Consider the following 13,213-nt stretch of genomic DNA (forward strand, 5'->3'; position numbering starts at 1 on the left):
GTCCCGTGTTGCTCCGATGCTCTGCTGGTCTCCTAGGCTAAACCTACATCGACATGTTCAAGGTTATGACTCAAGTCATCATTGACGACGCAGAGATGATGTGAGCAGCTGTGCACCGGGTCTCTCATATAACAACAAAAGAACAAAAGACGTAGCTCTAACGGTCTGTTACCTTATATCACTGTTTTATAACTGTATGTGAAAGAAGAGAAATAAAATAGATTGGACCACGCTCAATAAAAGTGATTGACTGGTGTTTTTCACTGAATTCAATAAGATAATAAAAGGTAATGCTTTCCCCATTAGCCTTTATTTCCAAATGTGAATCTTATAGATGATGTTAGACCATGTTCTTGGCATTAGGGCAGGATGCATAATGCCACACTGTGTAAATTGCATGTTGGTGAGCATAGATGCTGAACTCCAGTATGATGAGTATCTTGGTTTGCGTGTCTGGCTCAGATTTTTTTTTCTTAGGGCCACACAACAAGTGACAATGCTTTGACAACTCCAGGTCTCTGTCCTTTTTTTAAGGCTTCATCTTCATTGCATCATGACTGTGTTATCTCCCTTGGTTGAAGTATGTATGAATGTATGAAACTCTCTTGAGAAGGTGAATTTGTGATGTCTTTTTTCTTTTCCTCAGCTGCCTCTCAGGCACACTGAGGGCCTATCTTTGAAGCACCAAAGCATGTAGCAGAGTGAAGTAGCTTGAACGATGATTGCAGTGAAGAAGACACCAACTGAGAACCACATTGACCTCCAAGTATGTAAAACGCTCAAATCAGAATTGAGTGAACAGAGGTGACATGGCTTTGAGTGCTCCAGTAGTGCACATGAGACAAAGACACTTGAGTACATTAGTACTTCATTGAATCCGCTACTCTTTGAGTAATACTTTATGGAAATGGAAAGAAGAAGTAAAAGAGAGGAGGAGTAAGACAGGTTGAAATAAACTCATTATATATCCCATTTCCTCATGAGGAGTTAAGCTGAAAGCATGCAAAAAAAAGAACAGAAAAATGAAGAGGAAGTATTTGGGAGCTAGAAGAACTTAACTCTTCAAGGAAATGCAGCTCTCCGCAGATTGGCTGGGGTTACTTCATTTTCAGGATTTGCCCTGAAGGGGTTTGCTCCCACACATTCACGTATGATGTGTAGAATACCAGAAAAAGATGATTCACTTCCTCCCGTGACTTTGTCTGCTCGAAAGAAATGCTTCAAATACAAAGCACTGATGAGTTGAAGGTTGATTATGAATTCTCTCCCACTGCTAAATGTGTCAAGCCAGCCAAATGTCAGAATATATTCTGTCAGAGGATATTGAGCTGACTGAAAATGTCAGACGGCGAGGAAGCGGGAAAGAGAGCATGAGGAAGAAACAAAAGGAGGGAACTGGTCCACATGTTTTGGGGTGAATCAGACGTGGCAGAGAACCTGTCGTATTATAATAAGTCTCTGTCTCTAATACTGTCTCGCATTAGTCATGACCTGCTTCCTTTGGCACCGACTCCATGTCGAGCGCCTTTATCCATCTACCCAAGAGAGCCAAACAACAAGACCGACATTACAGTTTGCCAACAATCTGGAGTTCAAAGTAAGCAATCCATTTGTGAGGTTTTAAACACTATATAACATACGCTGTATAAATTTATCAAGAGTGTAACTTTATAATGAGCCCTGTTTCCAAGGAAACACAACTGATTGATTTCAAATGAAAACTTAAACAGACTGCTTCTTGTTCTTTCATGGGGCGCATAAGGTTTGTACATTTTAAGAGAGGCGTCGTAGGCTTCATCAGGGGGTGAAAGCAGGTCGGTCAATCTGGTACTTTGTATCACTAAGAGAAGGTGAAAGCGTCAACGTGAGGAGGAGAACAACATGAAGGGAATTAAGGTTTAAAATGAACACGTATGGAAGAGATTTCTGTTGTTGCCATGGTATAGTGTTACAGTTTAATCAGCATTATTGCATTGCTGTCCGAGTGATTTATATAGTGAAAAATGATTTGCCACATTGTTTATGGACTAATATGACAGGAGCAATGAACTTCAACGCATGTAATAAACACATCAGGCAATATTACATGCATTGACTGAGAATCGGCAAATGAGCATTTCAGTTCTGCCACATCTTATCCACGTTCTCTGACACAATGTAAATGGAAAATGTGGGCACAAAAAAAGGCTAGATGCTGCCTAATTCTTCATCCTTCAGGGACGGTGTTGGAAAACGTTTTGTAATGGCACAAAGCATGTTACTAACAAAACTCTGGACTCACCCAAGGCTGTGTAAAACTCGTCTTTTGTCAGATGCTCGTCGTCGTTGACGTCGTTGTACTTCAGCAGGTCGAACAGCGTGCACTCGGAGATATCCTTGGACAGACCTTCTTGCTTGATGACCTTGAAGGAGATTGCATCGGTGTTCAGTTAAAGTCAGTGGACAATGGACAGTGCTCGTAGGTGTGATTGAAAAATACAACAATGTCGCCGGGATTAACCCTGTGTTGCATAATAACAAAAAATGATCCTTAAATCTTTGAATTTCATTTTTCTTCAGCCCAAATAACTGATTGCAATACAATATCTGCTAATAACTACTAAACCTTTTCATGGTTATATAGAGGCACTGACAGCACTTCGTTAAGGTTATTAAGGAAAGACGTTGGTCTAGTTTATTCACCCTCTTTCACCTCCCTTAACCTTTCTGCTCCATACTTCTCTATTTAAATGTTCTTTGTGATGTGTTTCATGGTAGGAGTTTTACCTCTTTAGAATATAACCCTCTGAAATATAATGAACTAAAAGCGTAAAGTAACATTCAAGTATTGAGCTGTAGCGAATGTTAAATCAACATTTGAATGCTGTGCAGCTTTGTTTTTCTTTGCATGTCTATTCGTTCTGTTTAAACCTGGTACTTCTTCACAGTTGCAGATAATGGGCTAGGCTACGCTAAACACTGTTTCCCATTCAGCAGCGGTGTACACCAGTGGTGGCGTAGGATTGTTTCTGACTTGTCTGATCAAACACTTCTAATAACTCCAGAGCGTAATAAAGTCCAATACTCAAAATGTATTGAAAAAAGAATTGACAACATGTTTTGACACAATGAAATATTCTGCTTCAATCCATATTTGTTGGCGTTTAGCCTTTTGTAAACAACATTTCCGCTGCAGTCAAAAAACGGTTTGCTTTCCTGCTTGCCACACACAAAGGGAAGCACGCACTGACGAGTTATATTCATCAAAGAGAGTTGATTTCATAAAAAAGAAGACTAAATTATTCAATCCGATTAATCACTTTATTCAAATTGAAGATTTTCTTCGCGGATTTCTTAGGCTGATGACATAAAATATGATGAAAGACATTTGAAATTAATTTGAGAACCTCAATAGAAGCTTGAAATGTATAAAGTAAATTATATTCTGTATAGCCTTAAATATCTAAAATTATACCAAAGAACAGCACTCAAGTGAATGTACTTACTGAACATACTGTTAAAAGTTTGGATATAAAATCGGTTTTAAGTTGACGTGCCCAATCTGAACTCTGTGTTGTCAAAGATGATAAAACACACACACACAGTATGAGCTGTCAGTTTATTGAAGCCAAACTGAAGTTTTGTCACAGTAGATGGAGAAAAGGTCCCAAACACTGTGCAGATTTGATCATCAGGCTGCTAAAGCATGGTCCTACTCCACCCCTTCTACATCGCCCTGGCAGTGAAACATCCATCACAGCAGATCAGCTGTCAAAAAGCTGATCACGAGGGACGGTTTTATACATCATGCCTCGTCCATCGGATCACTGCACTTCCCTTCCCGGATGACTCGCCCCAAAATGTAGGAGTCACCAGTAATGGCATATCCTTAGCATATCCTAGAAACACAACAAGTAACAAATAACTGTAGCGTACACAAGAAAGCGGCTGCTTGAGTCTTTGGGATATTGAATTATCATTTGATCGTATCTGCCAAATGTTGAGTGTTTTTCCTCTTTCTGTACTTTAAAGTATTTTCTGAAGTAATTTATTTGATCTAAACCGAACAGAAATTGATCTTGTAATAACCTCAAAATGCAAGGCAGATTCTTCAGTTCAAAAAGGTATTGAAATTCAAAAATATGCTCGCCTCTTTACTCCTTTCTTGCTTGCTTTGACTTGGAGTAATGTCCTTTGAGAGATTTGTAAGTGGTGTTGGAGTTGTTTGCTTTCAGGCTTTAACTCTGTTTCTTAAACATGTTCTGACATGACATTGCTCCCACACACATACTTTTGGTTACTCTAAATATTTGCAGTCACATCTGCTGTACAGAGTGACTATTCAACCCCCAGTAAAATAGGACCGCGGGCGTCTTCACTAGCTTTCAGCAGACCGCTGTGAGCTAAATGAACTGATACACATCATTGATGGGATAACCAGCTGTAAGGTTTATTGAGAATGCAGCTTCTGCCTGTTTCAAATCAAACTTTAATGTACAGAGCCAATGGCGCATTGGCTGGTTAGTCAACACCAATCTATCCAAGTTTTTACTACTTCATAACATTTTAGACTATTTCGGTAATTACACTTATATTAACGCATATAGTTGAACACAGTACTAGGATACTAAGTTTAGTTTTAGTTGGTCAACTTTTAAAACTCTCTCTTTCCCTTTTTCACTCCATATTTGTCGTTACTAATCACATTTAACACACTTTTTCCCTTCCAATTCATAAACAATGTTCTAAAGTTATATTTGTCTCCTCCTTAGCCAACTCTTCTTTTTTGCAGACAAATTAAGATACCGCATTAAACCTGCGTCAAACCTCTTCATGAATTTGCTAAAAGCCCACGCATTGGTCAGAGGATGTTGAAGGGTCTACTCTAGTGCAGAGTATTTTCAAAGATTTGCACACTAATTATACTTATTTTGGTCAAGACGAAGATTAAATTTGCTCCAGTCTTATTCTCAAAGTGTGAGCAGCGGGTAACCTGTTCTCGAACCTTTTTTTTCTAAGGTATAATTTCAGGCAATGTGTCGTTAGTCAAATTATAGAGCTATGGCCAATGCAAGAAGAAAAAGGAAAGTTTTGATTTGCCATTTCAAAAGGGCACCCAAGACTAAAGGGACGGGAACAATTGCTCCCTGTGCCCCTTCATGTGTACACTCTAGCAAGTCAAGTAAGCCCGGGTGAGGGATTTCCATCCTAAACTTTCAAATGAGACCAGAAAACACTCCAATTATAAAGGGCGCCTCGGGGCACGAGGGTGGCAGCCATGGTGTGGTACTTTCAGCTGCTGATAAAGGTGTGATTTGCTTGTGCAATGCTCCTTTTGAGGGCTTGTTCGCTCCAAAATGTAATTTGCATAAATCCCTTGTCTTCGTTAACATTCACCTTTTGTAAATAAGGCAAAATTCTGCAGTCCAAAGCACTGAGGTTAATGACGTGCAGATTGCCTTGACAATGAAATCTAAGTGAATCTGAACCTTTATATATATTGTGATATTGTGATATTTCAAAATCACATCTTTTGGAGAGAAAAGAAAACTGTGTCCCGTCGAGTTATAAATTACTTTGAAATTACATTCAGTGAGAATACATTTCATACAGCAACATAAAAACTCATTAAACACCCAATCCATAATTACATTCAGGTGCCCGTATGTTGAGGCTCGGTTAACCCGCAACTGCTTCCGTTTATTAAGTCATTTGTCAGATTGATGAAGCTATTTCACTCTGATATTTATCGTGCAATAATCGATTATGCAGCAATGTTGATACGAGGTGAAAGTATGCAGAAGCTCAAACATTTTCTCAACATTGTCAGGCTATAGATGTGTGCAAATAAAAAGGTTGTCCTGTAATCTCACACAGATATGTGTACCGCAAAGTCAGAGGAGGCCATAAATGTATTTATGCATTAAAAAACACCGTTGGATTTAGTTGAAAGGCCCATAAAGACCACCTGCAATCCACTATTATTTTAATTTCTGACTATTCCAGAAATTCTCGCTTCTCTTCTTTTCTCTGAGCGTATGTAGCCGATAGTGTATGAAATCTGCCAACATTCACATATTTTTCTGGGATAAAAGGGGATGAGGGTGAAAAGCAGCCCTTGAGGAACCCCACAAAAGAGCTTCCCCATCTGGATGTGAAGTATTACTGACTAGCTTGTGTAATTCAAACAGAGAGGTGGAGTGGTACAGCTTGGCCTGAAGTAGAATAAATGGCATCACCAAGAGGTTTGCAAATCCAAAGTAATATCCAATAGCTTTAAAGGGCATATTTAAATTCACATTCAGAGCATGCTGGGAATATTATTCCATAAAACACAGCACAACATGGTTTGTTGACCGTGCATTTTACTCACTAAACATTGATGCCTCGCATGCTTGAACTGGGCACCAAGTAAATGTAAAAACATGTAAAACTATGTAAATGATATGAAAATATGGCAAAGAAAATCACTATTTTTGAGGTGTTATCTGGAGACTTTGAGCTCAAAAACACTAAAATATATTCAAATGAATCTAATGAGACTTCCCCCGTTGGGCGAAGAGGCACTGACAAAGACAGCCAAGGTGACCCAAGTGCAGATGGGATATCCTACAGGATCAGCAGGAAACTGACCTAAGAATAGCAACTGGTTTCATGTTCCTGAAAACCACCGCAGGTTGCTTACCCTTTCAATAATTGAAATACGTTCTATTTGAAATCAGTCCTCAGGTGCTGGGGAGGCTTTGTTATGCACATAATATCTTCCTTCCTCGTAGCAGTCACAAAACACTCCTTTTTTTTTTTTTACAACCATCCCTCTTGGCAGCGCTGGTCAAAGGCTGCAGCCTCCCATGAGCACAAGGCTCCTTTGACCCACATTGCTTTTCAAAAGATTTACCTAAAGCCACGCAGCACAGCTACCAGAGGGAAGGGGAAGAAGAGTAAAATTGACACAGTTACTTGTATGGAAGCGATCAAAGTGTCAAGTTTAAACACCTGAGCACACACAGGTGGTGTTTGTTCATTTGTAGCCTCTATTTCCTGCGCCGTGGTCGTGCCTGCTGCTGTGGCGCTGCCTGACATCCACCGCTACTACGATTATTAGTCACATTTCTATTACTGCTTTCATTACCGTTATCATTCTATTATATCCACTGCCGCTGTTATTAATCATTATTCTGCTATTATTAGTGCTACTTCTGCTATAACTACCCTCATTACATGAATCATTTATTTCATATCGACTATGTTAGTAATTCTATTATGTTGTTCATTCTGCACACATGACATCTATTCCACTTCTGCCCATCTTGGGAGAGGGATCCCTCTTCTGATGCTCTCTTTGAGGTTTCTTCCTCTTTTCCCCCCATTAAAGTGGAAATAAAGTATGTTGTACATGTTGTAAAGCGTGTCTGAGGCAAATTTGTGATTTGTGATATCGGGCTATACAAATTAATTGAGCTGAATTGCATTTTCTAAATAAAACCGACTGTGGTTTGAACAGACTTGAAGGGAGGTGTGGAGTGTCTTGAGACTAGTGCAAAAATAATGTTCTCTCAATAAAAGCAGATTAGTGTATTAAAGTTCATCTTTGGATCAATACCCTTACCTGTGAGAGCTCGCTGGCATCTATTTGACCGTTGCTATCTGCATCAAAGCGCCTGAACATCATATCAACCAGTTGCTTCCTGACAGCCATGTTATCCTTGTGGGCCCCGTGGATGTTTGACCCCATGTATCGCTTGTCATGCAAATCCAAAATCTTGGTTTTCAGCCGTCGGTAGTCAGTCAGTCTGCAGTTATCATCTGGGAGAGAAAGATAAGAGGAGAGGCAGAGTGGTTAGGAGAGGGAGAGAATATTTCTAATAAACTTGTGTCAATCACTACTCTTTGTTTTTGTTTTGTTTGGATTACTACAATTATTTAAATGTTAACGGGCCGGCTGCAAACAGATATTTAATAAATACCTAAATGACTCCCAGGTGCTGAAAAAAAGCATGATTAAAAGTATTGAACTTGTAATTTCTAAAATTGGACGCCATGTTTCAAATGTCAGCCAATTAGTACCTTTGAAAGCTACAATTTCCCTGAAGACTCACGTTATAAAACAATAAGCTGAAAAAACCCAAATCTGAGCATGTCCATGGTTGTTTAAATCACAATAACAAATGCTAAGGTTATTTTCCCCAGAGGAGAGCACAAACAGTGTCAGTCGTGCAGCATTTCACCGCCTCGAACTAAGAGAGCAGCAGCCCCGTCACCGCGAAGAAAGTGACGGGAAAATCCATAACACTGGTGGCAAGAGCTAACCCCGTCAGCTACAGAAAACATGATGGTGTTGCATTTACAATCCGCCATCAAAGGCTCCAGATGAAAGAAGTCAACTACATGAAAGGTTCAGCAGAGTAGTGTCGAGGCAAAGAGAAAATAATGACTAGAACTACAGGTTGACACATGTCATATCAACGTCTCATTGTTGGATCTGGAAGTGTTCCTCCTCTAATAACAGTTATATTAGCGGATGTCAACCAACCCGCAGGAAAAACTTTCGTTGCTCACTTTGATGCTTTTCAAATCTCAGGGGAGGGAGGAGGCATCGCTGCCACATTGTGCATACCTGCTCAGGGCGAATATGGAATAAATAGCTGCCGCAATGGCGTCTTCTGCGAGACAAATGAACTTTTGTTGGAAATGATTGGCCGAGAATGATTTAGTGAGACTATTAATGAGATCTCCACACGGTAGAGCTGGGTGCTGGCTGAGAGCTCATGACCAGTTAAGCAGAATCAGAATCACCCAAGAGACCAATGTCATTAGCTTGATGTGTAGGATCGTGTTTCTCTTTTAATTTTCTTCCGGCATTCCTTCAGCGAAACAACTTGAGCAATCAGTGAGCATTTGAATGAGATGCTTAATCCTGACGCGAACCATCACTGGGGCATAAGATGCTGAGAGAAGCTCTCCTAACACTCTGTCTCAGTGGAAGCCCATTGATTTACCGACAATCAAGCCATTATCATCTTTCTGTGGGACCTTGGGAAGTCCAAAGGTGTAATCTGCATTACCTGGCATTGAACTATTCAGTATTGTGACTGAGAAAGGTGTGAGATGCAGCAGCCTTTCTTTGGTTTAAAGCCCAAGAAATAGAGAAAATATTTGTGCACATCTTCTTATATTCTACCATATACAGACAAAGAATTAGTGTAAACAAAAGACTTAACTGTAAATTAAACTGATTAGAGATGATTTAGTGAGCGTCTTAGTTCTGCATGAACAAATCCAATTTTCTAGAGGAAGACTGAAAAAAAAAACTTCCCCAAATCTTTCAGCTACAGATAATAAATAAAATGGAAGATAAATAAATAAATGAATAAAAGAAAAACCTGAGTAAATGAGTGGAGAAACATGATGATTGCAAATGCCTCCACACACACACGAGGTCACCGAATGATCTGACGAGTGTGAAAATGATGTGAATCAAATGTGACGGCCTTTTGCAGTCACCAACTCTCAATCCAGTTGTACACCCAGGGGAGATTTGTGCCAATGTGTTAGAAAATGCTCTTTGCCAGATAAAAAGATCAGCCCATATGTTTTTGGAAGATTGTTGGTAATTCTGTCAGTAGACAGAGTAGTAATACATGCCAAGTAGCACTGAAGCTGGTCTGGTATCGTTGGGATTGTATTGATAATACTGCTCTTATTGATACATCGGTTTGGTTCTTTATCTATACTATTATTGGTTATTTTTCTTCACCTTATAATTGCTATAATACATTATTTAAAAAAATAATACATTGTGAACTGGATTAGAATTCATTTATGTTTTAAATATAAATACATTTGTTGTTTAGACCAGCGACAGTAATGTTTACAACAGCAAAGTCGATATATAAATGCAAAATCTCATTCGAAACGTATCTAAAATGTCAATATGATTAATATATGTAATATCCGTGACATCACGGTTTAGAAATAATCTTAAGGCTGATCCACCTGTAGTCAAGTGGTAATAAAGGAGTGTATGTTGAAGTACATGGGATTCATTGTTTTAATTTTTCTTTTAGATTTTGGTATCAACTTGGCAAGAATCGAGAATCATGTAATTCCACTGGTATTGGTATAAACTACTGGCTTTTTACTCACAACGGTTTTATTGCAGTGACAGTAACAAGCATAGTGGTCGTCAACTCGAGTCATTTTAGAGTTCACTTCACTGTCTATAGCAGGGGGCCACACGAGAAGCAGGGACTGTTGTGGAGGACCGGACCAATAGACTGAACTCAATATTATTCCACCTCTTTCTAAAAAGCAATAAATTATATGGTTTTAATAAGCTGCGAGTGGTAAGAGTAAATATTATGATCAGTGGTGGAATGTCACTAAGTATATTTGCTTAAGTACTGTACTTATGTACAAATTCAAGGTACTTTACTCGAGTATTTCCATTTTGTTCAACTTTGTACTGGCAGCTTTAGTTACTTTGCAAATTATCATTTTTCAAACCTTTCCTAACTACCCAAACTGAACAACATGTATAAAGGAGTTAAAATGAGCTCCACCTTAAACATCTGCAGCAGGAATAATGATCCCAAAAATATACACAATGGAATATCCAGATCTAATAGTAAAACACTGACAGGGATCATGTTTCTGCAAACAAGTATTTATATTACTATTGTTTGCAGTCCAATGACCTCATTTTCTGTTTTTCAGTTCAGTGCGAGAAATCTAGTCTGTGTTGAGCTTGAACGAGTCCACTGAAGTCAGGTTGAATGTGTGAGGTGAGACGTGAAGGACAGCTGATCGTCAGTGAGAGAGGATCTGGATTGTTAAACATTTGTTCACATATATATATATATGTCAGTCGATCCAAAGAGAACCAACATCTTCTGCGCATGTTGCTTTTGCAGCTTAGCTAGCAGAGCCTCAGATGTCCGTGTCCGCTCTGCATCGCCAACACATTGCTGCTCGCACACATTCACGAACATACTGACGTACGTAAATTGAGAAAAAAAAAGAGCAACAGTCACCTTCAAAATAAAATGTAATGCAGCTGTATTCTGTGCATGAGGTACACTTATTTATGTTTTATTCCTAATTTCCCATTGACATCCCGCGAGCCGGATGACGACAGCCAAAGGGCCGGGTACAATGCCAAGGTCTGGTCTATACCGTGGCCTCACTGCTCTGCTGTTCACTGACTTCCCTCTGTGTGTGTGTGTGTGTGTGTGTGTGTGTGTATGTGGAGGAAATCAGCCATAACAAAACCGTCAAACTTATCAACACTACGTTTTTTAATTGCACGTTTAATATCGGGTTACAGCACCCATCAATACATTCTGTTTGGGTTTTTCCTTCCTATCTTGTGTTTTTACAATGTCTCAGTTGTTTCTGGGCTGTAGAAATGTGATCCAAATTGGAAACCTCATCTTGCAGTGGTTTCTTTTCTAACAACTTGGAAAACTGAATAATTGAAAGCTCACATAGCCAGGTGGAGAGCAGGAGCTCAGCAACAACGCTTCAGTTTGTTTCAGCAGGTAAGCTTGTCGGTAAGAGACAAAACTGCGTTGTCGACAGCAGATGTTGGAGCTGCATGCTCCATGAAGCTTCATAAAACTAGCGAGTGTGAACAACAACAGAGGTGGTTGGTAAGCCCGTCTTCTCTACTAGTCACTGCGGATAGCTTACCAACAGGAGGATCTATTGAATTACAAAATTTGTTTTGGCAGCTGAAACCGTGAGAGAGGCTGGTGAATGCAACCAGCGAGCTAAATTCTTGCCGTTGAAACTGCATCGGCTGTTAGAGCGCAGGCCATCCAGACTGCAGCAGGCTGCATATCATGGGACAGGCTCTGTTTTGACAAGCGTCAGCGCCAGAGAAGCTGCCTTGGTCACAAATGGCAGAATGAATAAAAGATAAATGGCTGCTGGCATAACCAGGGGATATGAAGGTCAGCGACGTCAAAGGAGCACGCACTGGCACATGCACACACACACACACACACACACACACACACACAAGTGTACACAAACACACTTGTCTGCGCAAAGCAGTTTGTGTGTACTTACAGTCTCCCCATCCCCAAGTATCCAAACAGTCTGCACAGGGAATAGTCAGCATTAATTAGACAATGGCTACAATAATCTCTCTCAAATTAACTGAACCTTAGTCAAAAGAGGCCTTTAGGGAACTGGTTACAGCTCTCTACAAGGAATCTATTGTATTTTTCAGCCCAATCAAGATTAACAGATGTGATTCTCAGTCTTGTAAAAACCCAGCCTAGGGTTGTGTAACCAGTCTCATGCACCCAAGTTGTTTTTTAGCTACATTACAATGCAACCTGCCTGCTGACTCTATATAACATAATCACGCTAGCAAAAACAACTTGCTTTTTGACAAACTGAGGCTGTCTTAGAATGTTGATGGTTTGAATCATCAGTGGAGAAGCCTTTGAAGACGTTGGCCGTAAACCACAACAGACTTCCTTCCCTCCCTCCCGTCCCTCTCTTTTCCTTTTCTGTCATCTCTTTACTGTCACATTTAATAAAACGTATTAACTGCATGTATGCACATATCAAGAGATAATATTTAATAAAAGCAGGCACCTGGGAAACAACGTAAAATGAAACACCTTTTTTTTTCATATTGAGTTCATATGTTTGAATGAAACTTGCAGCGAACGTCAACTCACGTCCCACAAAAATGCATCTAAAAAAATCGTTTTGTTATTTCAACTGTGAAAGAAAGCAGAACATGTGGCAGTTGCTAACTTTATAGGTGTTTGCCTCGTGCATGTTAAGGTGTGAAAGATAAATCCTTAAATAAGTGTGTTTCCTGCATCTGTTAGCTTTCATACAGATTCACTTCATACAAGCTGCTCTCAAAAGAGCAAGAATCCTTCAACCTCTAGAAAAATGGCTGAAATTTAAATTTAAATTTTTCATGGTGGTTTTCCCCATGGTAATAATGACGGTGGGTCGATTTTCATTCAATCATGGATAGTCACAAATTTATGTGTTTTGAATTACGGTAGCTAAATTACAAAATATGAACGAATCCTTTTTTGTCCCCGTGCAATTTTAGACATTTCCTTTCAGAGTGTTCCCGAAGTATTCTCACACATACTAATGACAACACAGCCCTTTTGGGCAACATCCAATTACAAGCGGAGTAAACACTGTTCAGGAAGAGGCAACAGTGTTGTAATAGAAGCATCAACTGTGAGACCCC

General features: G+C 39.6%; 1 protein-coding gene across 1 annotated transcript in view; it reads right to left on the reverse strand.

Annotated features, from left to right (window-relative positions):
* Positions 1-13,213, reverse strand: part of fstl5 (follistatin-like 5) — a gene marked incomplete at both ends in the record, with an annotated part of 150,312 nt that overhangs the window by 64,312 nt on the left and 72,787 nt on the right. The window contains 2 exons of the mRNA XM_079167557.1: positions 2,282-2,402; positions 7,589-7,785. Of these exons, the coding sequence (XP_079023683.1) occupies positions 2,282-2,402; positions 7,589-7,785 (318 nt within the window). The remainder of the gene's footprint in view (positions 1-2,281; positions 2,403-7,588; positions 7,786-13,213) is intronic.

Source organism: Pholis gunnellus (genome assembly GCF_910591455.1).
Source record: "Pholis gunnellus genome assembly, chromosome: 10".
NCBI classification, from domain to species: Eukaryota; Metazoa; Chordata; class Actinopteri; order Perciformes; family Pholidae; genus Pholis; species Pholis gunnellus.